At 41.8% G+C, this 24,004-nt stretch overlaps 1 protein-coding gene across 1 annotated transcript in view; it reads left to right on the top strand.

Annotated features, from left to right (window-relative positions):
• LOC139764960 (intermembrane lipid transfer protein VPS13A-like) overlaps positions 1 to 24,004 on the top strand; it is a 1,504,808-nt gene that overhangs the window by 470,882 nt on the left and 1,009,922 nt on the right. The window contains 1 exon segment of the mRNA XM_071692018.1: positions 6,812 to 7,077. Within this exon segment, the coding sequence (XP_071548119.1) occupies positions 6,812 to 7,077 (266 nt within the window).

The raw sequence follows: 24,004 nt of genomic DNA, 5'->3' as shown, positions 1-24,004 counted from the left end.
TGTTTGAGGACAATGTGTGGTTTGAGGTGGTTTGATCGAGTAAGTAACGTAAGGGTAAGAGAGATGTGTGGAAATAAAAAGAGCGTGGTTGAGAGAGCAGAAGAGGGTGTTTTGAAATGGTTTGGGCACATGGAGAGAATGAGTGAGGAAAGATTGACCAAGAGGATATATGTGTCGGAGGTGGAGGGAACGAGGAGAAGAGGGAGACCAAATTGGAGGTGGAAAGATGGAGTGAAAAAGATTTTGTGTGATCGGGGCCTGAACATGCAGGAGGGTGAAAGGAGGGCAAGGAATAGAGTGAATTGGAGCGATGTGGTATACAGGGGTTGACGTGCTGTCAGTGGATTGAATCAAGGCATGTGAAGCGTCTGGGGTAAACCATGGAAAGCTGTGTAGGTATGTATATTTGCGTGTGTGGACGTATGTACATGTGTATGGGGGGGGGGTTGGGCCATTTCTTTCGTCTGTTTCCTTGCGCTACCTCGCAAACGTGGGAGACAGCGACAAAAAAAAAAAAAAAAAAAAAAAAAAAATATATATATATATCATCCCTGGGGATAGGGGTTAAAGAATACTTCCCACGCATTCCTCACGTGTTGTAGAAGGCAACTAGAGGGGACAGGAGCGGGGGGCCAGAAATCCTCCCCTCCTTGTATTTTAACTTTCTAAAAATGGGAAACAGAAGGAGTCACGCGGGGAGTGCTCATCCTCCTCGTAGACTCAGATTGGGGTGTCTAAATGTGTGTAGATGTAACCAAGATGTGAAAAAAAGGAGAGATAGGTGGTATGTTTGAGGAAAGGAACCTGGATGTTTTGGCTCTGAGTGAAACAAAGCTCAAGGGTAAAGGGGACGAGTGGTTTGGGAATGTCTTGGGAGTAAAGTCAGGGGTTAGTGAGAGGACAAGAGCAAGGGAAGGAGTAGCAGTACTCCTGAAACAGGAGTTGTGGGAGTATGTGATAGAATGTAAGAAAGTAAATTCTCGATTAATATGGGTAAAACTGAAAGTTGATGGAGAGAGATGGGTGATTATTGGTGCATATGCACCTGGGCATGAGAAGAAGGATCATGAAAGGCAAGTGTTTTGGGAGCAGCTGAATGAGTGTGTTAGTGGTTTTGATGCACAATACCGGGTTATAGGGATGGGTGATTTGAATGCAAAGGTGAGTAATGTGGCAGTTGAGGGAATAATTGGTATACATGGGGTGTTCAGTGTTGTAAATGGAAATGGTGAAGAGCTTGTAGATTTATGTGCTGAAAAAGGACAGGTGATTCGGAATACCTGGTTTAAAAAGCGAGATATACATAAGTATACATATGTAAGTAGGAGAGATGGCCAGAGAGCGTTATTGGATTACGTGTTAATTGACAGGCGTGCGAAAGAGAGACTTTTGGATGTTAATGTGCTGAAAGGTGCAACTGGAGGAATGTCTGATCATTATCTTGTGGAGGCTAAGGTGAAGATTTGTATGGGTTTTCATAAAAGAAGAGTGAATGTTGGGGTGAAGAGGGTGGTGAGAGTAAGTGAGCTTGGGAAGGAGTCTTGTGTGAGGAAGTACCAGGAGAGACTGAGTACAGAATGGAAAAAGGTGAGAACAATGGAAGTAAGGGGATTGGGGGAGGAATGGGATGTATTTAGGGAATCAGTGATGGATTGTGCAAAAGATGCTTGTGGCATGAGAAGAGTGGGAGGTGGGTTGATTGGAAAGGGTAGTGAGTGGTGGGATGAAGAAGTAAGATTATTAGTGAAAGAGAAGAGGGAGGCATTTGGACAATTTTTACAGGGAAAAAATGCAGTTGAGTGGGAGATGTATAAAAGAAAGAGACAGAAGGTCAAGAGAAAGGTGCAAGAGGTGAAAAAGAGTGCAAATGAGAGTTGGGGTGAGAGAGTATCATTAAATTTTAGGGAGAATAAAAAGATGTTCTGGAAGGAGGTAGATAAAGTGCGTAAGACAAGGGAGCAAATGGGAACTTCAGTGAAGGGGGTAATGGGGAGGTGATAACAAGTAGTGGTGATGTGATAAGGAGATGGAGTGAGTATTTTGAAGGTTTGTTGAATGTGTTTGATGATAGAGTGGCAAATATAGGGTGTTTTGGTCGAAGTGGTGTGCAAAGTGTTTGAAAGAAGAAAGCTGAGAGTAAATGTGAATAAGAGCAAGGTTATTAGGTACAGTAGGGTTAAGGGACAAGTCAATTGGGAGGTAAGTTTGGTCACATGGAGAGAATAAGTAAGGAAAGATTGACCAATAGGATATATATGTCAGAGGTGGAGGGAACGAGAAGTGGGAGACCAAATTGGAGGTGGAAAGATGGAGTGAAAGAGATTTTGAGTGATTGGGGCCTGAACATGCAGGAGGGTGAAAGGCGTGCAAGAAGTAGAGTGAATTGGAATGATGTGGTATACCGAGGTCAACATGCTGTCAGTGGATTGAACCATGGCATGTGAAGCATCTTGGGTAAACCATGGAAAGTTGTGTGGGACCTGGATGTGGAAAGGGAGCTGTGTTTTCAGTGCATTATACATAACAGCTAGAGACTGAGTGTTGTCTTTTCCTAGCGCTACCTTGCTCACATGCGGGGGGAAGGGGTTGTTATTTCATGTGTTGCGGGATGGAGATGGGAATGAATAAAGGCAGACAGTATGAATTATGTACATGTGTATATATTTATATGTCTGCATGTCTATATATATGTTGAGATGTATAGTTATGTATATTTGCGTGTGTGGACGTGTATGTATATACATGTGTATGTGGGTGGGTTGGGCCATTCTTTCGTCTGTTTCCTTGTGGTACCTCTCTGATGCGGGAGACAGCGACAAAGCAAAATAAAAATAAGAAATATTTATATTTAATATATGTATATTCAAATATTGGAAAAGGACCACAGTTTTGCGCGTGATCAAGTTATTCCTATGAGTCCATGGGGAAAATGAAACAGGATAAGTTACCAAGTGCACTTTCATGTAATAATCACATTATCAGGGAAGACACAAGAGAGAAATATAACAGTCAGTTGATATACATCGAAGAGACGAAGGTAGGACGCCATTTGGTAAACATCCCTTTCCACATCCAGGCCCCACAAATTTTTTCATGGTTTACCCCAGACGCTTCACATGCTCTAGTTCACTCCATTGACAGCACGTCGACCCTGATATACCACATCGTTCCTATTCACTCTATTCCTTGCACGCCTTTCACCCTCCTGCATGTTCAGGCCCCAATCGCTCAAAATCTTTTTCACTTCATCCTTCCATCTCCAGTTCGGTCTCCCACTTCTCTTTCCCTCCACCTCTGACATTTTTTTTTTTTTTTTTTTTTTTTATACTTTGTCGCTGTCTCCCGCGTTTGCGAGGTAGCGCAAGGAAACAGACGAAAGAAATGGCCCAACCCCCCCCCCCCATACACATGTACATACACACGTCCACACACGCAAATATACATACCTACACAGCTTTCCATGGTTTACCCCAGACGCTTCACATGCCTTGCTTCAAATCCACTGACAGCACGTCAACCCCTGTATACCACATGACTCCAATTCACTCTATTTCTTGCCCTCCTTTCACCCTCCTGCATGTTTAGGCCCCGATCACACAAAATCTTTTTCACTCCATCTTTCCACCTCCAATTTGGTCTCCCTCTTCTCCTCGTTCCCTCCACCTCCGACACATATATCCTCTTGGTCAATCTCTCCTCACTCATTCTCTCCATGTGCCCAAACCATTTCAAAACACCCTCTTCTGCTCTCTCAACCACGCTCTTTTTATTTCCACACATCTCTCTTACCCTTATGTTACTTACTCGATCAAACCACCTCACACCACACATTGTCCTCAAACATCTCATTTCCAGCACATCCATCCTCCTGCGCACATCTCTATCCATAGCCCACGCCTCGCAACCATACAACATTGTTGGAACCACTATTCCCTCAAACATACCCATTTTTGCTTTCCGAGATAATGTTCTCGACTTCCACACATTTTTCAAGGCTCCCAAAATTTTCGCCCCCTCCCCCACCCTATGATCCACTTCCGCTTCCATGGTTCCATCCGCTGACAGATCCACTCCCAGATATCTAAAACACTTCACTTCCTCCAGTTTTTCTCCATTCAAACTCACCTCCCAATTGACTTGACCCTCACCCCTACTGTACTTAATAACCTTGCTCTTATTCACATTTACTCTCAACTTTCTTCTTCCACACACTTTACCAAACTCAGTCACCAGCTTCTGCAGTTTCTCACATGAATCAGCCACCAGCGCTGTATCATCAGCGAACAACAACTGACTCACTTCCCAAGCTCTCTCATCCCCAACAGACTTCATACTTGCCCCTCTTTCCAGGACTCTTGCATTTACCTCCCTTACAACCCCATCCATAAACAAATTAAACAACCATGGAGACATCACACACCCCTGCCGCAAACCTACATTCACTGAGAACCAATCACTTTCCTCTCTTCCTACACGTACACATGCCTTACATCCTCGATAAAAACTTTTCACTGCTTCTAACAACTTGCCTCCCACACCATATATTCTTAATACCTTCCACAGAGCATCTCTATCAACTCTATCATATGCCTTCTCCAGATCCATAAATGCTACATACAAATCCATTTGCTTTTCTAAGTATTTCTCACATACATTCTTCAAAGCAAACACCTGATCCACACATCCTCTACCACTTCTGAAACCGCACTGCTCTTCCCCAATCTGATGCTCTGTACATGCCTTCACCCTCTCAATCAATACCCTCCCATATAATTTACCAGGAATACTCAACAAACTTATACCTCTGTAATTTGAGCATTCACTCTTATCCCCTTTGCCTTTGTACAATGGCACTATGCACGCATTCCGCCAATCCTCAGGCACCTCACCATGAGTCATACATACATTAAATAACCTTACCAACCAGTCAACAATACAGTCACCCCCTTTTTTAATAAATTCCACTGCAATACCATCCAAACCTGCTGCCTTGCCGGCTTTCATCTTCCGCAAAGCTTTTACTACCTCTTCTCTGTTTACCAAATCATTTTCCCTAACCCTCTCACTTTGCACACCACCTCGACCAAAACACCCTATATCTGCCACTCTGTCATCAGACACATTCAACAAACCTTCAAAATACTCATTCCATCTCCTTCTCACATCACCGCTACTTGTTATCACCTCCCCATTTACGCCCTTCACTGAAGTTCCCATTTGCTCCCTTGTCTTACGCACCCTATTTACCTCCTTCCAGAACATCTTTTTATTCTCCCTAAAATTTACTGATAGTCTCTCACCCCAACTCTCATTTGCCCTTTTTTTCACCTCTTGCACCTTTCTCTTGACCTCCTGTCTCTTTCTTTTATACTTCTCCCACTCAATTGCATTTTTTCCCTGCAAAAATCGTCCAAATGCCTCTCTCTTCTCTTTCACTAATACTCTTACTTCTTCATCCCACCACTCACTACCCTTTCTAAACAGCCCACCTCCCACTCTTCTCATGCCACAAGCATCTTTTGCGCAATCCATCACTGATTCCCTAAATACATCCCATTCCTCCCCCACTCCCCTTACTTCCATTGTTCTCACCTTTTTCCATTCTGTACACAGTCTCTCCTGGTACTTCCCCACACAGGTCTCCTTCCCAAGCTCACTTACTCTCACCACCTTCTTCACCCCAACATTCACTCCTCTTTTCTGAAAACCCATACTAATCTTCACCTTAGCCTCCACAAGATAATGATCAGACATCCCTCCAGTTGCACCTCTCAGCACATTAACATCCAAAAGTCTCTCTTTCGCACGCCTGTCAATTAACACGTAATGCAATAACGCTCTCTGGCCATCTCTCCTACTTACATAAGTATACTTATGTATATCTCGCTTTTTAAACCAGGTATTCCCAATCATCAGTCCTTTTTCAGCACATAAATCTACACATATATCCTCTTTTTCAATCTTTCCTGACTCATTCTCTCCACGTGACCAAACCACTTTAATACACCCTCTTCTGCTCTCTCAAGCACACTCTTTTTTGTTACCACCCATCTCTCTTACCCTTTCATTACTTACTCGATCAAAACACCTCACACCTCATAATGTCCTCAGACATCTCATTTTCAACACATCCACCCTCCTCTGCACAACCCTATCTATAGCCCACGCCTTTAACCATATAACATTATTGGAACCACTATTCCTCCAAACATACCCATTTTCACTTTCCGAGATAATGTTCTCACTTTCCACATATTCTTCAATGCTCCCAGATCCTTCACCCCCTCCCCCACCCTGTGACTCAATTCCACTTCCATGGTTCCATCCGCTGCCAAAATCCTCTCCCAGATATCTAAAGCACTTCACTTCCTCCAGTTTTTCTCTATTCAAACTTACCTCCCAATTGACATGTCCGTCACTTCCTCCAGTTTTTCTCCATTCAAACTTACCTCCCAATTGACATGTCCGACTACCTTATTGTACCTAATAACCTGAGCCAGGTACCCATTTTATCGAATGAACAGCTGGGTTAGCTGTGGACTGACTACCACTACCAAGGTTTGAAGATATTCTCTCGACCTTGCCCAGACCATGAATGCATCATGTCAGGAAAGCTATCTAATGCACTATGACAGTCCATTTATTCATATTTTTTTACTTTTCATCTTTTTTTATTATATTTCTCTTCTGTATTACTGGGAGAAATAGGTGATTATATTATGTATATCTTACATGGAAGACCATCATATTTCTATATTTTGTAGTTTAGCATAGATTTAACGGATATGTTTTTTGTGTTTATAACCTAAAGATAATGTGGATGGAGATGACCAAGGACTGGAAGAGGGTGACACTGGGGAACTGGCAACTTGTATCTTCGTTGATTCCCGCGATCATTTGGAAGTGTCACTCACACCACATATGATGAAAGCCATCTTCAACTTGGTGTCAGAGTACATTGAAAAGCCTGTGGAGCCTCAACCTATTGTGTCATCTGTTGCTCACCCCACACAAGCAATAGTGCTAATTAATGAAATTGGACCTAATTCTAAGGTCACTGTGTTGGCCCAGGAAGAGGTTTGTAGAATCTTTAACTTGTTTGACAAAATTCTAATTTCAGGCTCATTCATTTCAGTACAGTATCAGTAAATGATATCATGGGATTGATATTATGAGTATGCCTTAGATTTCTATGCTTTTAAGGTGTCTGCAGGAATAAGGATGGCTGCCATTCTTACTTCCTAGTATACAAGGGGCCTTGCTTAGCAAAAGAGTTATGATCCTGGAACTCTGTTGCACTAGAAATCTATCATTGTAGATGTAATTGAAACTCATTTTTTCAGTATGTATTACTATATCTGAAACAACATAGCCTGCCAGCAATATACCCAAACATCATATATTACTATATCTGAAACAACATAGCCTGCCAGCAATATACCCAAACATCATAACACTCTATTGTTGTGTTCCCAGAAAAGTCCATGTACATATCTCAGAAGCACTTATGTGGCTAGAGTTATGACTTAGGGTCCTATTGAGGTACATAGTAGCACCCTGTTGACCAGTTCTTACGTGAATGCAGCTAGAGTTATGACTTAGGGTCCTATGGAGGTACATAGTAGCACCCTCTTGACCAGCTCGTACGTGACTCAAAAAAATGTTCTTTTTGACAGTTTGTGATAGGATTGTAGTTCTTTTCACTATGTTAGTTACTTGTTCAAATGAATGATAACAAAAGAAGTCAGGAAAATGTAGGGATAACAAAGAAATACTCTCAATAATAGCTTTCCTAAATACTGAAGATGTGAAGTTTGTACAAAGTTTGTCCTGCAGAGATATGGTGGTAACTTAATGGCAGGTGCTTCACCGCCATCATCACCACCGTTGATGTGATTTAATCTGAGGGAGTCTTCTCATTTTGAGTTACTGTTAAAGTGACAGTGCTTTCATGTTGATGCTGGTGATGCCTGAAAAATAGCATCCTTGATCTTTTAAGAGGCACTATGTATGGCATGAATCCTGGATTTTACTCCATAGAAGTTACTTACATTGCTGAGCTGATTACCACCTTCTAGCCTCATTATCATGACTTACTTGTTTTCTGAAATGTTCATTTCTTCTAGCTTGGCATATTCACTGAAGGAAAACTGGCAGGGCTTTTGGGTTCCATAGTGAAAAATACAATGGGTTAGTTATATCCATGAGCAAAAAACAATCAGAGATGACACCATTAAGTTACTGACATTGCCTACTAGCTAGGTACTTTAAACACTTCCCACAGTCCATCAGAATATGCATGAGGCAACCATTACTGCAATTCAGATTGGCAAAAAAATATCTGCATTTTGTGAACCAAAAAGATAGGGGCTTATCAAGTATGCACTGAGTACTGCAATCATATATCTAAAAAATCAGTGCATTAGATGAACAAATACCTAAGAAAGAAATATTGAGATTTCGTTGGCTCACACCATAGTAATCCTAAATAGCTATAAAATCAACATTTCATAGTTCATTTTGGCCAAAAAGTATGAGCTCCTAATACAAACAAAAAGTGATTGTATAAGGTAAACCAATGAATTTGATGGCAAAATGACGAGAAAAAGTCTCCTGAAAATTAGATATTTTCCATTTCATAATCCCATACATGTAGCTGAACCACATATCTTTGAATTGATATCCGTGTATTGTGAGGTGTGTTCTTTGTTCAGCCATGTATCTGAAAATCTTCAACCATGAGACTTTGTATCTTGAGGTATGGATGAATACAAATAAGTCTATCAGTTGAGTGAGATACTTTATATTCCTTACACTGACAGATACGAGAACCACATACTTGAGAATTATGTATTTATATGGAAAGGGGAAGGAGGATAGGTTCCAAAGCAAAGCAAAAAGTCAGTAGATTAAGGTATGTTATCAAAAGTACTTCACTCCAGGTATAATAAATCCATACCTAAACACGCTCCCCTCCTCAACACTCTTCACGACCTGCACTATAGTCCCTCCCAACACTCTCCTTCCTTCCAAAAACTCACTGCTCAAAGTCAGCACATTAAGGTATGTTAACAAAAGTATATCACTACTGGTAAAAACAATCTCTGTCTAAACACCCTTTGCTCTCACCATTACACAGCTTTTGTGTCCCTCCCCAATGTCCTTCTCCCTTCCCCAGATTCTCTGTTCTTCTTAACACCACTCTCCATACCCTGCATCTTTCTCTCTCCATAACATTTACTTCCCTCCCAAACATCCCTTTCCCTCCTGATACTCTTACCCTACCACAATGTCTTCTTTCCTTCCTCTTCACCCTTCTGTTTTCTTTTTAATGAGCACTATCTACTAGCCCTACCCTTTAGTAAAAATCTTTTCATAGACATTTGTAGGTACTGTTCTTGTCTTATATCCACATTCCTCTCCAACACCTTACTCCTCCATCATCATTTCCCTCTCAGCACCCTTCTCCCTCCACAGTACCCTTCTCACTGTCTGACACAGTCCTTCCTCTCCAACCTCCTGTTCCCTCCTGACTCTTCTCCTTCCCTAAGAATCCCATTACCCTCTGATGTACACATCTCTTTCAAAAACCCTCTTTCCTTCTCAGCACTCTTGTTCATCCTTAGAGAATCCTCCCATAAACTGTCTTCCTTCCTCACTTTCCCCTCCCTCTCCAGCACCCTCCTGGTGCAGAATTTGCAATACAATTACTCAATTGCCTTGCTAAAATATGCATTAGATTTCTGTCATTTTATTGCAAACTATCAGTTTTCTCCATTCAACAAACAGTTGAAATTCCATTAGATAATGCACTTTGGAATGAACACTTAAACTCATATTTGGGCCTTAACTCTGAAAGCCTGTCATGTATATATGAAATTTATACTCCATCAGTATACCAAAAGTGCTTGGTCTGGCACCATATTGGTTAGTTGAGGATGTGTTTTTATTAGATAACACTTATTTATATTCTATTTCTAATACTTTCAGAACCACTATTGTGGCTAAATTAATCAGGAAGTAAAATCATTACTTTCATTGCTTCATTTTGGCTGACAACCTTCCTCTCCATGTATTTTAAATTTCTCTAACAATTGGAACAGAGACAAGCCAAGCAAGGAGTGCTAATCAGATGAAGGTATCTGAATGTGTGTCATTGTAACTAAGATGAAAAGAAGGGAGAGATAGGTGAAATATTTGAGGAGAGGAACCTAGATCTTTTATCTCTGAGTGAAGTAAACCTAAGATAGAAGAGGGGAGAATGATTTAGGAATATGTTAGGGATAATGTTAGGGGTTAGTATGAGGGTGCAAGTAGTTATGTATTTGCTTTCTAATTACCTTTACCAGTGTTTTACGAACCTTCTTTCAGTCTATGTGCAGTTGCATATCACTAATTTTTTATGAAGTATGGGAAAGGAGCCCTATATTGGTGAGAGTCACACTCAAATTTTGCTGTCATGCAACGTTTTAAATTTGTATATATTATCAGCATTTCACTGCTTTAACAATTTTCTAACATCTTTTCTGAAAATTTTATTGCTTAGAGTGTAGTGATTACAGGTTTCCCATTTAGCAACAGGGAATTTTAGAAAGAGAGAGAGAGAGAGAGAGAGAGAGAGAGAGGGGGGGGCATACCAGACAGCTAGGATAGGCTATATTTTTCAGAAGACAAGACAAATATCACTTATAGTCAGGTGCATACACAGGATTTTGCTCAGGTGGGAACAAATTACATACTCACCAATATGATGAAAAGCTAAACACGAGATTGATGTGTAACATCACATTATTTTCTACATGTATACAAAATACTCTGGAATTTCCAAATAATGTTCTCTGGCTGTCACTTATTTTTGTCCTTAGGGTTCTTATGTCTTAAAAGAATTTAGTTTTTTAAACTTATTTAGATGTTAGACTAGTTCACTAAAATTGGTCAGATTCTGAAATTAAATGATGCTGTTGCACAGAAGAAAATATGATGGGAATTTGATAATTTTTGGATGAACATCTGATTACGATAATTGGTTATATGAAACAGATGATAGCAGTAATCACAGCAGTTATATGAGAAAAATGAATATACTTTTGCATATAGAGAAAAATTCTTCATTACAAACATGTGTTAATGTTTCAGGAAAGATCTAAAATACAGATTTTTCATGAATCACTGGTGGAAATCATTGAAAAATGATTGAATAAATATTTATTTATTTTTTTATACTTAATTGCCATCTTCCACATGAGTGAGGTAGCACAAGGAAACAGACGAGGAATGGCCTAAGCCACCCACATATACACACACACACACACACACACACATCCACAGCAGACTGCATACTTGCCGATCACTTACTCGATCAAACCACCTCACACCACACATTGTCCTCAAACATCTCATTTCCAGCACATCCATCCTCCTGCGCACAACTCTATCCATAGTCCACGCCTCGCAACCATACAACATTGTTGGAACCACTATTCCTTCAAACATACCCATTTTTGCTTTCCGAGATAATGTTCTCGACTTCCACACATTCTTCAAGGCTCCCAGAATTTTCGCCCCCTCCCCCACCCTATGATCAACTTCCGCTTCCATGGTTCCATCCGCTGCCAGATCCACTCCCAGATATCTAAAACACTTCACTTCCTCCAGTTTTTCTCCATTCAAACTCACCTCCCAATTGACTTGACCCTCAACCCTACTGTACCTAATAACCTTGCTCTTATTCACATTTACTCTTAACTTTCTTCTTCCACACACTTTACCAAACTCAGTCACCAGCTTCTGCAGTTTCTCACATGAATCAGCCACCAGCGCTGTATCATCAGCGAACAACAACTGACTCACTTCCCAAGCTCTCTCATCCCCAACAGACTTCATACTTGCCCCTCTTTCCAAAACTCTTCCATTCACCTCCCTAACAACCCCATCCATAAACAAATTAAACAACCATGGAGACATCACACACCCCTGCCGCAAACCTATATTCACTGAGAACCAATCACTTTCCTCTCTTCCTACACGTACACATGCCTTACATCCTCGATAAAAACTTTATATATATATATATAAAATATATATATATTATATCTTATTTTATTATACTTTGTCGCTGTCTCCCGCGTTTGCGAGGTAGCGCAAGGAAACAGACGAAAGAAATGGCCCAACCCCCCCCATACACATGTATATACATACGTCCACACACGCAAATATACATACCTACACAGCTTTCCATAGCTTACCCCAGACGCTTCACATGCCTTGATTCAATCTACTGACAGCACGTCAACCCCGGTATACCACATCGCTCCAATTCACTCTATTCCTTGCCCTCCTTTCACCCTCCTGCATGTTCAGGCCCCGATCACACAAAATCTTTTTCACTCCATCTTTCCACCTCCAATTTGGTCTCCCTCTTCTCCTTGTTCCCTCCACCTCCGACACATATATCCTCTTGGTCAATCTTTCCTCACTCATCCTCTCCATGTGCCCAAACCACTTCAAAACACCCTCTTCTGCTCTCTCAACCATGCTCTTTTTATTTCCACACATCTCTCTTACCCTTACGTTACTCACTCAATCAAACCACCTCACACCACACATTGTCCTCAAACATCTCATTTCCAGCACATCCATCCTCCTGCGCACAACTCTATCCATAGCCCACGCCTCGCAACCATACAACATTGTTGGAACCACTATTCCTTCAAACATACCCATTTTTGCTTTCCGAGATAATGTTCTCGACTTCCACACATTCTTCAAGGCTCCCAGAATTTTCGCCCCCTCCCCCACCATATGATCCACTTCCGCTTCCATGGTTCCATCCGCTGCCAGATCCACTCCCAGATATCTAAAACACTTCACTTCCTCCAGTTTTTCTCCATTCAAACTCACCTCCCAATTGACTTGACCCTCAACCCTACTGTACCTAATAACCTTGCTCTTATTCACATTTACTCTTAACTTTCTTCTTCACACACTTTACCAAACTCAGTCACCAGCTTCTGCAGTTTCTCACATGAATCAGCCACCAGCGCTGTATCATCAGCGAACAACAACTGACTCACTTCCCAAGCTCTCTCATCCCCAACAGACTTCATACTTGCCCCTCTTTCCAAAACTCTTGCATTTACCTCCCTAACAACCCCATCCATAAACAAATTAAACAACCATGGAGACATCACACACCCCTGCCGCAAACCTACATTCACTGAGAACCAATCACTTTCCTCTCTTCCTACACGTACACATGCCTTACATCCTCGATAAAAACTTTATATATATATATATATAAAATATATATATATTATATTTTATTTTATTATACTTTGTCGCTGTCTCCCGCGTTTGCGAGGTAGCGCAAGGAAACAGACGAAAGAAATGGCCCAACCCCCCCATACACATGTATATACATATGTCCACACACGCAAATATACATACCTACACAGCTTTCCATAGCTTACCCCAGACGCTTCACATGCCTTGATTCAATCTACTGACAGCACGTCAACCCCGGTATACCACATCGCTCCAATTCACTCTATTCCTTGCCCTCCTTTCACCCTCCTGCATGTTCAGGCCCCGATCACACAAAATCTTTTTCACTCCATCTTTCCACCTCCAATTTGGTCTCCCTCTTCTCCTTGTTCCCTCCACCTCCGACACATATATCCTCTTGGTCAATCTTTCCTCACTCATCCTCTCCATGTGCCCAAACCACTTCAAAACACCCTCTTCTGCTCTCTCAACCACGCTCTTTTTATTTCCACACATCTCTCTTACCCTTACGTTACTCACTCGATCAAACCACCTCACACCACACATTGTCCTCAAACATCTCATTTCCAGCACATCCATCCTCCTGCGCACAACTCTATCCATAGCCCACGCCTCGCAACCATACAACATTGTTGGAACCACTATTCCTTCAAACATACCCATTTTTGCTTTCCGAGATAATGTTCTCGACTTCCACACATTCTTTAAGGCTCACAGGATTTTCGCCCCCTCCCCCACCCTATGATCCACTTCCGCTTCCATGGTTCCATCCGCTGCCAGATCCACTCCCAGATATCTAAAACACTTTACTTCCTCCAGTTTTTCTCCATTCAAACTTACATCCCAATTGACTTGACCCTCAACCCTACTGTACCTAATTACCTTGCTCTTATTCACATTTACTCTTAACTGTCTTCTTTCACACACTTTACCAAACTCAGTCACCAGCTTCTGCAGTTTCTCACATGAATCAGCCACCAGCGCTGTATCATCAGCGAACAACAACTGACTCACTTCCCAAGCTCTCTCATCCCCAACAGACTTCATACTTGCCCCTCTTTCCAAAACTCTTCCATTCACCTCCCTAACAATCCCATCCATAAACAAATTAAACAACCATGGAGACATCACACACCCCTGCCGCAAACCTACATTCACTGAGAACCAATCACTTTCCTCTCTTCCTACACGTACACATGCCTTACATCCTCGATAAAAACTTTATATATATATATATATATATAAAATATATATATATTATATTTTATTTTATTATACTTTGTCGCTGTCTCCCGCGTTTGCGAGGTAGCGCAAGGAAACAGACGAAAGAAATGGCCCAACCCCCCCATACACATGTATATACATATGTCCACACACGCAAATATACATACCTACACAGCTTTCCATAGCTTACCCCAGACGCTTCACATGCCTTGATTCAATCTACTGACAGCACGTCAACCCCGGTATACCACATCGCTCCAATTCACTCTATTCCTTGCCCTCCTTTCACCCTCCTGCATGTTCAGGCCCCGATCACACAAAATCTTTTTCACTCCATCTTTCCACCACTTTACCAAACTCAGTCACCAGCTTCTGCAGTTTCTCACATGAATCAGCCACCAGCGCTGTATCATCAGCGAACAACAACTGACTCACTTCCCAAGCTCTCTCATCCCCAACAGACTTCATACTTGCCCCTCTTTCCAAAACTATTGCATTTACCTCCCTAACAACCCCATCCATAACAAATTAAACAACCATGGAGACATCACACACCCCTGCCGCAAACCTACATTCACTGAGAACCAATCACTTTCCTCTCTTCCTACACGTACACATGCCTTACATCCTCGATAAAAACTTTTCACTGCTTCTAACAACTTTCCTCCCACACCATATATTCTTAATACCTTCCACAGAGCATCTCTATCAACTCTTATCATATGCCTTCTCCAGATCCATAAATGCTACATACAAATCCATTTGCTTTTCTAAGTATTTCTCACATACATTCTTCAAAGCAAACACCTGATCCACACATCCTCTACCACTTCTGAAACCACACTGCTCTTCCCCAATCTGATGCTCTGTACATGCCTTCACCCTCTCAATCAATACCCTCCCATATAATTTACCAGGAATACTCAACAAACTTATACCTCTGTAATTTGAGCACTCACTCTTATCCCCTTTGCCTTTGTACAATGGCACTATGCACGCATTCCGCCAATCCTCAGGCACCTCACCATGAGTCATACATACATTAAATAACCTTACCAACCAGTCAACAATACAGTCACCCCCTTTTTTAATAAATTCCACTGCAATACCATCCAAACCTGCTGCCTTGCCGGCTTTCATCTTCCGCAAAGCTTTCACTACCTCTTCTCTGTTTACCAAATCATTTTCCCTAACCCTCTCACTTTGCACACCACCTCGACCAAAACACCCTATATCTGCCACTCTATCATCAAACACATGCAACAAACCTTCAAAATACTCACTCCATCTCCTTCTCACATCACCACTACTTGTTATCACCTCCCCATTTGCGCCCTTCACTGAAGTTCCCATTTGCTCCCTTGTCTTACGCACTTTATTTACCTCCTTCCAGAACATCTTTTTATTCTCCCGAAAATTTAATGATACTCTCTCACCCCAACTCTCATTTGCCCTTTTTTTCACCTCTTGCACCTTTCTCTTGACCTCCTGTCTCTTTCTTTTATACATCTCCCACTCAATTGCATTTTTTCCCTGCAAAAATCATCCAAATGCCTCTCTCTTCTCTTTCACTAATACTCTTACTTCTTCATCCCACCACTCACTACCCTTTCTAATCAACCCACCTCCCACTCTTCTCATGCCACAAGTATCTTTTGCGCAATCCATCACTGATTCCCTAAATACATCCCATTCCTCCCCCACTCCCCTTACTTCCATTGTTCTCACCTTTTTCCATTCTGTACTCAGTCTCTCCTATATATATATATATATATATATATATATATATGTGTGTGTGTGTGGAAGTCGAGAACATTATCTCGGAAAGCAAAAATGGGTATGTTTGAAGGAATAGTGGTTCCAACAATGTTGTATGGTTGCGAGGCGTGGGCTATGGATAGAGTTGTGCGCAGGAGGATGGATGTGATGGAAATGAGATGTTTGAGGACAATGTGTGGTGTGAGGTGGTTTGATCGAGTGAGTAACGTAAGGGTAAGAGAGATGTGTGGAAATAAAAAGAGCATGGTTGAGAGAGCAGAAGAGGGTGTTTTTGATATATATATATATATATATATATATATATATATATATATATATATATATATATATATATTTTTTTTTTTTCATGCTATTCGCTATTTCCCGCGATAGCGAGGTAGCGTTAAGAACAGAGGACTGGGCCTTTGAGGGAATATCCTCACCTGGACCTCTTCTCTGTTCCTTCTTTTGGAAAATTAAAAAAAAAAAAAAAAAAAAAATATATATATATATATATATATATATATATATAAAATATATATATATAAAAATATATATATACATAAAAATGGGTATGTTTGTAGGAATAGTGGTTCCAACAATGTTGTATGGTTGCGAGGCGTGGGCTATCGATAGAGTTCTGCGCAGGAAGGTTGATGTGCTGGAAATGAGATGTTTGAGGACAATGTGTGGTGTGAGTTGGTTTGATCGAGTAAATAATGTAAGGGTAAGAGAGATGTGTGGAAATAGAAAAAAAAAAAGAATGAGTGAGGAAAGATTGACCAAGAGGATATATGTGTCGGAGGTGGAGGGAACGAGAAGTGGGAGACCAAATTGGAGGATGGAAAGATGGAGTGAAAAAGATTTTGAGTGATCGGGGCCTGAACATGCAGGAGGGTGAAAGACGGGCAAGGAATAGAGTCAATTGGATTGATGTGGTATACCGGGATTGACGTGCTGTCAGTGGATTGAATTAGGGCATGTGAAGCGTCTGGGGTAAACCATGGAAAGTTGTGTGGGGCCTGGATGTGGAAAGGGAGCTGTGGTTTCGGGAATTATTTCATGACAGGTAGAGACTGAGTGTGAACGAATGAGGCCTTTGTTGTCTTTTCCTAGCGCTACCTCGCACACATGAGGGGGGAGGGGGATGGTAATCCATGTGTGGCGAGGTGGCGATGGGAATGAATAAAGGCAGACAGTGTGAATTGTGTGCATGGGTATATATGTATGTGTCTGTGTGTGTATATATATGTGTACATTGAGATGTATAGGTATGTATATTTGCATGTGTGGACGTGTGTGTATATACATGTTTATATACACATGTATATACACACGGGAGACAACGACAAAGGCAAAGATAAAATAAAATAATAATAGGAAGTAAGTGTTTTAGATATCTGGGAGTGGATCTGTCGCGGATGGAACCATGGTAAGCGGAAGTGGATCATTAGGGTGGGGGAGGAGGGGGGCGAAAATTTTGGGAGCCTTGAAAAATGTGTGGAAGTCGAGAAACATTTTATCTGGACAAGCAAAAATGGGTAAGATTTCAGCGCCCCTCCCTCTCGTCCCGTTTCCAAACACTGTTGTATGGTTTCGGTAGGTGTGGGCTGGCACTGAGTTTCGTCCGCCCCGTGCCTTAGGATTCGGGATGTCGTGGAAATGAGATGTTTGAGGACCATGTTGGGTGTGAGGTGTTTGATCGGGTAAGTAACGTAAGGGTAAGGAGATGTGTGGAAATAAAAGAGCGTATATACACATGTATATACACACGGGAGACAACGACAAAGCAAGATAAATAAAAATATAATATAGGAAGTGAAGTGTTTTAGATATCTGGGAGTGGATCTGTCAGCGGATGGAACCATGGAAGCGGAAGTGGATCATAGGGTGGGGGAGGGGGCGAAAATTTTGGGAGCCTTGAAAAATGTGTGGAAGTCGAGAACATTATCTCGGAAAGCAAAAATGGGTATGTTTGAAGGAATAGTGGTTCCAACAATGTTGTATGGTTGCGAGGCGTGGGCTATGGATAGAGTTGTGCGCAGGAGGATGGATGTGCTGGAAATGAGATGTTTGAGGACAATGTGTGGTGTGAGGTGGTTTGATCGAGTAAGTAACGTAAGGGTAAGAGAGATGTGTGGAAATAAAAAGAGCGTGGTTGAGAGAGCAGAAGAGGGTGTTTTGAAATGGTTTGGGCACATGGAGAGAATGAGTGAGGAAAGATTGACCAAGAGGATATATGTGTCGGAGGTGGAGGGAACGAGGAGAAGAGGGAGACCAAATTGGAGGTGGAAAGATGGAGTGAAAAAGATTTTGTGTGATCGGGGCCTGAACATGCAGGAGGGTGAAAGGAGGGCAAGGAATAGAGTGAATTGGAGCGATGTGGTATACAGGGGTTGACGTGCTGTCAGTGGATTGAATCAAGGCATGTGAAGCGTCTGGGGTAAACCATGGAAAGCTGTGTAGGTATGTATATTTGCGTGTGTGGACGTGTGTATGTACGTGTGTATGGGGGTTGGGCCATTTCTTTCGTCTGTTTCCTCGCGCTACCTCGCAAACGCGGGAGACAGCGACAAAGTATAAAAAAAAAAAAAAAAAAAAAAAAAAAAAAAAAAAATATATATATATATATATATACCCACACACACACACACATACCTACATATACATTTCAACGTGTACATATGTATACATACACAGACATTTACATATATACAGATGTACATATTCATACTTACTGCCTTCATCCATTCCCGTTGCTACCCTACCACACATGAAATAGCATTCCCCTCCCCCACCCCAGACGCTTCACATTCCCTGGCTCAATCCATTGATAGCACGTCGACCCCGGTATACCACATCTTCTCAATTCACTCTATTCCTTGCACACCTTTCACTGTTTTGCATGTTCAGGCCCGGATCGCTCAAAATCTTTTTCACTCCATCCTTCCACCTCCAATTTGGTCTCGTGCTTCTCCCTGTTCCTTCCACCTTTGACACTTATATCCTCTTTGTCAATCTTTCCTCACTCATTTTCTTTATGTGTCCAAACCATTTCATCACACCCTCTTCTGCTCTCTCAACTACACTTTTTATTATCACACATCTCTCTTACCCTTTCATTACTTACTTGATCAAACCACCTCACACCGCATATTATCCTCAAACATTTCATTTCCCTCTTCCACACAACCCTATCTATAGCCCATGCCTCTCAATCATATAACATACCCATTTATGCTCTCGGACGTAATGTTCTCACCTTCCACACATTCTTCAACACTCCCATCCACTGCTGAGTCCACTCCCAGATATCTTAAACACTTCACTTTCTCCAGTTTTTCTCCATTCAAACTTGCCTCCCAGTTAACTTGTCCATCAACCCTACTGAACCTAATAACCTTGCTCTTATTCACATTTGCTCTCAACTTTCTTCTTTCACACACTTTACCAAAGTCCGTCACCAACTTTTGCAGTTTCTCACCCGAATCAGCCACCAGTGCTGTATCATCAGCGAACAAAAAGTGACTCACTTCCCAAGCCCTCTCATCCACAACAGACTGCATACTTGCCCCTCTCTCCAAAACACATGCATTCACCTCCCTAACCATCCCATCCATAAAGAAATTGAACAACCATTGACACATCACACACCCCTGCTGCAGACCGCCATTCACTGGGAACCAATCTTTTTCCTCTCTTCCTTCTCGTACACATGCATAACGTCCTTGGTAAAAACTTTTCACTGCTTCTAGCAACTTACCTCCCACACCATATACTCTTAAAACCTTCTACAAAGTATCTCTATCAACCTTATCATATGCCTTAACCAGATCAATAAATGCTACATACAAATCCATCTGCTTTTCTAAGTATTTTTCATACATTCATCAAAGAAACACCTGATCCACACATCTTCTACCACTTCTGAAACCGCACTGCTCTTCCCCAATCTGATGCTCAGTACATCCCTTTACCCTCTTAATCAATACCCTTCCATATAATTTCCCAGGAATACTCAACAAACTTGTACCTCTGTCATTTGTACACTCACCTTTATCTTTGTACAATAGCACTTTGCATGCATTCCTCCAATCCTCAGGCACTTCACCACGATCCATACATACATTGAATATTCTTACCAACCAATCAACAACACAGCACCTCCTTTTTTAATGAATTTCACTTCAGTACCATCCAAACATGCCACCTTGCTGGCTTTCATCTTCTGCAAAGCTTTCCCTACCTCTTCTCTGTTTGCCAAACCAATCTCCCAGACCCTCTCACTTCGCACACCACCCTGACCAAAACACCCTATATCTGTCACTCTATCATCAAACATTCAACAAACCTTCAAAATACTCACTCCATCTCCTTACTTCATCACTTCTTGTTATTACCTCCCCATTAGCCTCCTTCACCAATGTTCCCATTTGCTCTCTTGTCTTACACACTTTATTTACCTCTTTACAAAACATCTTTTTCTATTATTTTTTTTCTATTTATTATATATTATACTTTGTCGCTGTCTCCCGCGTTAGCGAGGTAGTGCAAGGAAACAGGTGAAAGAATGGCCCAACCCACCACACACACGTGTATATATACATGCCCACACATGCATATATACATACCTGTACATTTCAACATATGCATATATATGCATACACAGACATATACATATATACACATGTACATAATTCATACTTGCTTCCCTTATTCATTCCCGTACATAATTCATACTTGCTTCCTTTATTCATTCCCGTACATAATTCATACTTGCTTCCTTTATTCATTCCCGTCGCCACCCCGCCACACATGAAATGACAACCTTCTCTCCCCGCATGCACATGAGGTAGTGCTAGGAAAAGACAACAAAGGCCACATTCATTTACAGTCTCTAGCTGTCATGTATAATGCACCGAAACCACAGCTTCCTTTCCACATCCAGGCCCTGCAAAACTTTCCATGGTTTACCCCAGATGCTTCATGTGCCCTGGTGCAATCCATCGGCAGCACATCGATCTCGGTATACCACGTCATTCCAGTTTACTCTACTCTTTGCATGCCTTTCACCCTCCTGCATGTTCAGGCCCCGATCGCTCAAAATCTTTTTCACTCCATCTTTCCACCTCCAATTTGGTCTCCCACTTCTCCTCGTTCCCTCCACCTCTGACGCATATATCCTCTTTGTCAATCTTTCCTTACTCATTCTCTCCATGTGACCAAACCATTTCAAAACACCCTTTTCTGCTCTCTCAACCACACTCTTTTTATTACCACACACCTCTCTTACCCTTTCATTACTTACTCGATCAAATCACCTCACACAACATATTGTCCTCATACATCTCATTTCCAACACTCCTCATACATTTCATTTCCAATACATCCACCCTCCTCTGCACAACTCTATCTATAACCCATGCCTCGCAACCATATAACATTGTTGGAACCACTATTCCCTTAAACATACCCATTTTTGCTTCCAAGATAATGCTCTCGCCTTCCACACCTTTTTCAACGCTCCCAGAACATTCACCCCCTCTCCCACCCTATGATTCACTTCCGCTTCAATCATTCCATCCGCTGCCAAATCCACTTCCAGATATCTAAAACACTTCACTTCCTCCAATTTTTCTCCATTCAAACTTACCTCCAAATTGACTTGTCCCTCAACCCTACTGTTCCTAATAACCTTGCTCTTATTCACATTTACTCTCAGCTTTCTTCTTTCACACACTTTCCCAAACTCAGTCACCAGCTTCTGCAGTTTCTCACCTGAATCAGCAACCATCGCTGTATCATCAGCGAACAATAACTGACTCACTTCCGAAGCCCTCTCATGCACAACAGACTGCATACTTGCCCCTCTCTCCAAAACTCTTGCATTCACCTCCCTAACAACCCCATCCATAAACAAATTAAACAATCATGGAGACATCATGCACCCCTGCCACAAACCAACATTTACTGAGAACCAATCACTTTCCTCTTTTCCTACTCATACACATGCCTTACATCCTCGATAAAACTTTTCACTGATTCTAGCAACTTGCCTGCCACACCATATATTGATAATACCTTCCACAGAGCATCTCTGTCAACTCTATCATATGCCTTCTCCAGATCCATAAATGCTACATACAAATCCATTTGTATGTAGCATAATTCATACTTGCTTCCTTTATTCATTCCCGTCGCCACCCCGCCACACATGAAATGACAACCTTCTCTCCCCGCATGCACACGAGGTAGTGCTAGGAAAAGACAACAATGGCCACATTCATGTACAGTCTCTAGCTGTCATGTATAATGCACCGAAACCACAGCTTCCTTTCCACATCCAGGCCCTGCAAAACTTTCCATGGTTTACCCCAGATGCTTCATGTGCCCTGGTGCAATCCATCGGCAGCACATCGATCTCGGTATACCACGTCATTCCAATTCACTCTATTCTTTGCATGCCTTTCACCCTCCTGCATGTTCAGGCCCTGATCGCTCAAATTCTTTTTCACTCCATCTTTCCGCCTCCAATTTGGTCTCCCACTTCTCCTCGTTCCCTCCACCTCTGACGCATATATCCTCTTTGTCAATCTTTCCTCACTCATTCTCTCCATGTGACCAAACCATTTCAAAACATCCTTTTCTGCTCTCTCAACCACACTCTTTTTATTACCACACACCTCTCTTACCCTTTCATTACTTACTCGATCAAATCACCCCGCACAAAATATTGTCCTCATACATCTCATTTCCAACACTCCTCATACATTTCATTTCCATCACATCATCCACCCTCCTCCGCACAACTCTATCTATAACCCACACCTCTCAACCATATAACATTGTTGGAACCACTATTCCCTTAAACATACCCATTTTTGCTTTCCAAGATAATGCTCTCGCCTTCCACACCTTTTTCAACGCTCCCAGAACATTCACCCCCTCTCCCACCCTATGATTCACTTCCGCTTCCATCGTTCCATCCGCTGCCAAATCCACTTCCAGATGTCTAAAACTCTTCACTTCCTCCAATTTTTCTCCATTCAAACTTACCTCCAAATTGACTTATCTCTCAACCCTACTGTTCCTAATAACCTTGCTCTTATTCACATTTACTCTCAGCTTTCTTCTTTCACACACTTTACCAAACTCTGTCACCAGCTTCTGCAGTTTCCCACCTGAATCAGCAACCATCGCTGTATCATCAGCGAACAATAACTGGCTCACTTCCTAAGCCCTCTCATGCACAACAGACTGCATACTTGCCCCTCTCTCCAAAACTCTTGCATTCACCTCCCTAACAACCCCATCCATAAACAAATTAAACAATCATGGAGACATCATGCACCCCTGCCACAAACCAACATTTACTGAGAACCAATCACTTTCCTCTTTTCCTACTCATACACATGCCTTACATCCTCAATAAAACTTTTCACTGATTCTAGCAACTTGCTTGCCACACCATATATTGATAGTACCTTCCACAGAGCATCTCTGTCAACTCTATCATATGCCTTCTCCAGATCCATAAATGCTACATACAAATCCATTTGCTTTTCTAAGTATTTCTAACATACATTCTTCAAAGCAAACACCTGATCCACACATCCTCTAACACTTCTAAACCTCACTGCTCTTCCCCAATCTGATGCTCTGTACATGCCTTCACTCTTTTAATTAATACCCTCCCATGTAATTTCCCAGGAATATTCAACAAACTTAAACCTCTGTA

The sequence above is a fragment of the Panulirus ornatus genome, chromosome 52 (genome assembly GCF_036320965.1).
Source record: "Panulirus ornatus isolate Po-2019 chromosome 52, ASM3632096v1, whole genome shotgun sequence".
NCBI classification, from domain to species: domain Eukaryota; kingdom Metazoa; phylum Arthropoda; class Malacostraca; order Decapoda; family Palinuridae; genus Panulirus; species Panulirus ornatus.
The sequence above is the reverse complement of the archived record's forward strand: the minus strand, read 5'-3'. Positions and strand labels throughout refer to the sequence as shown.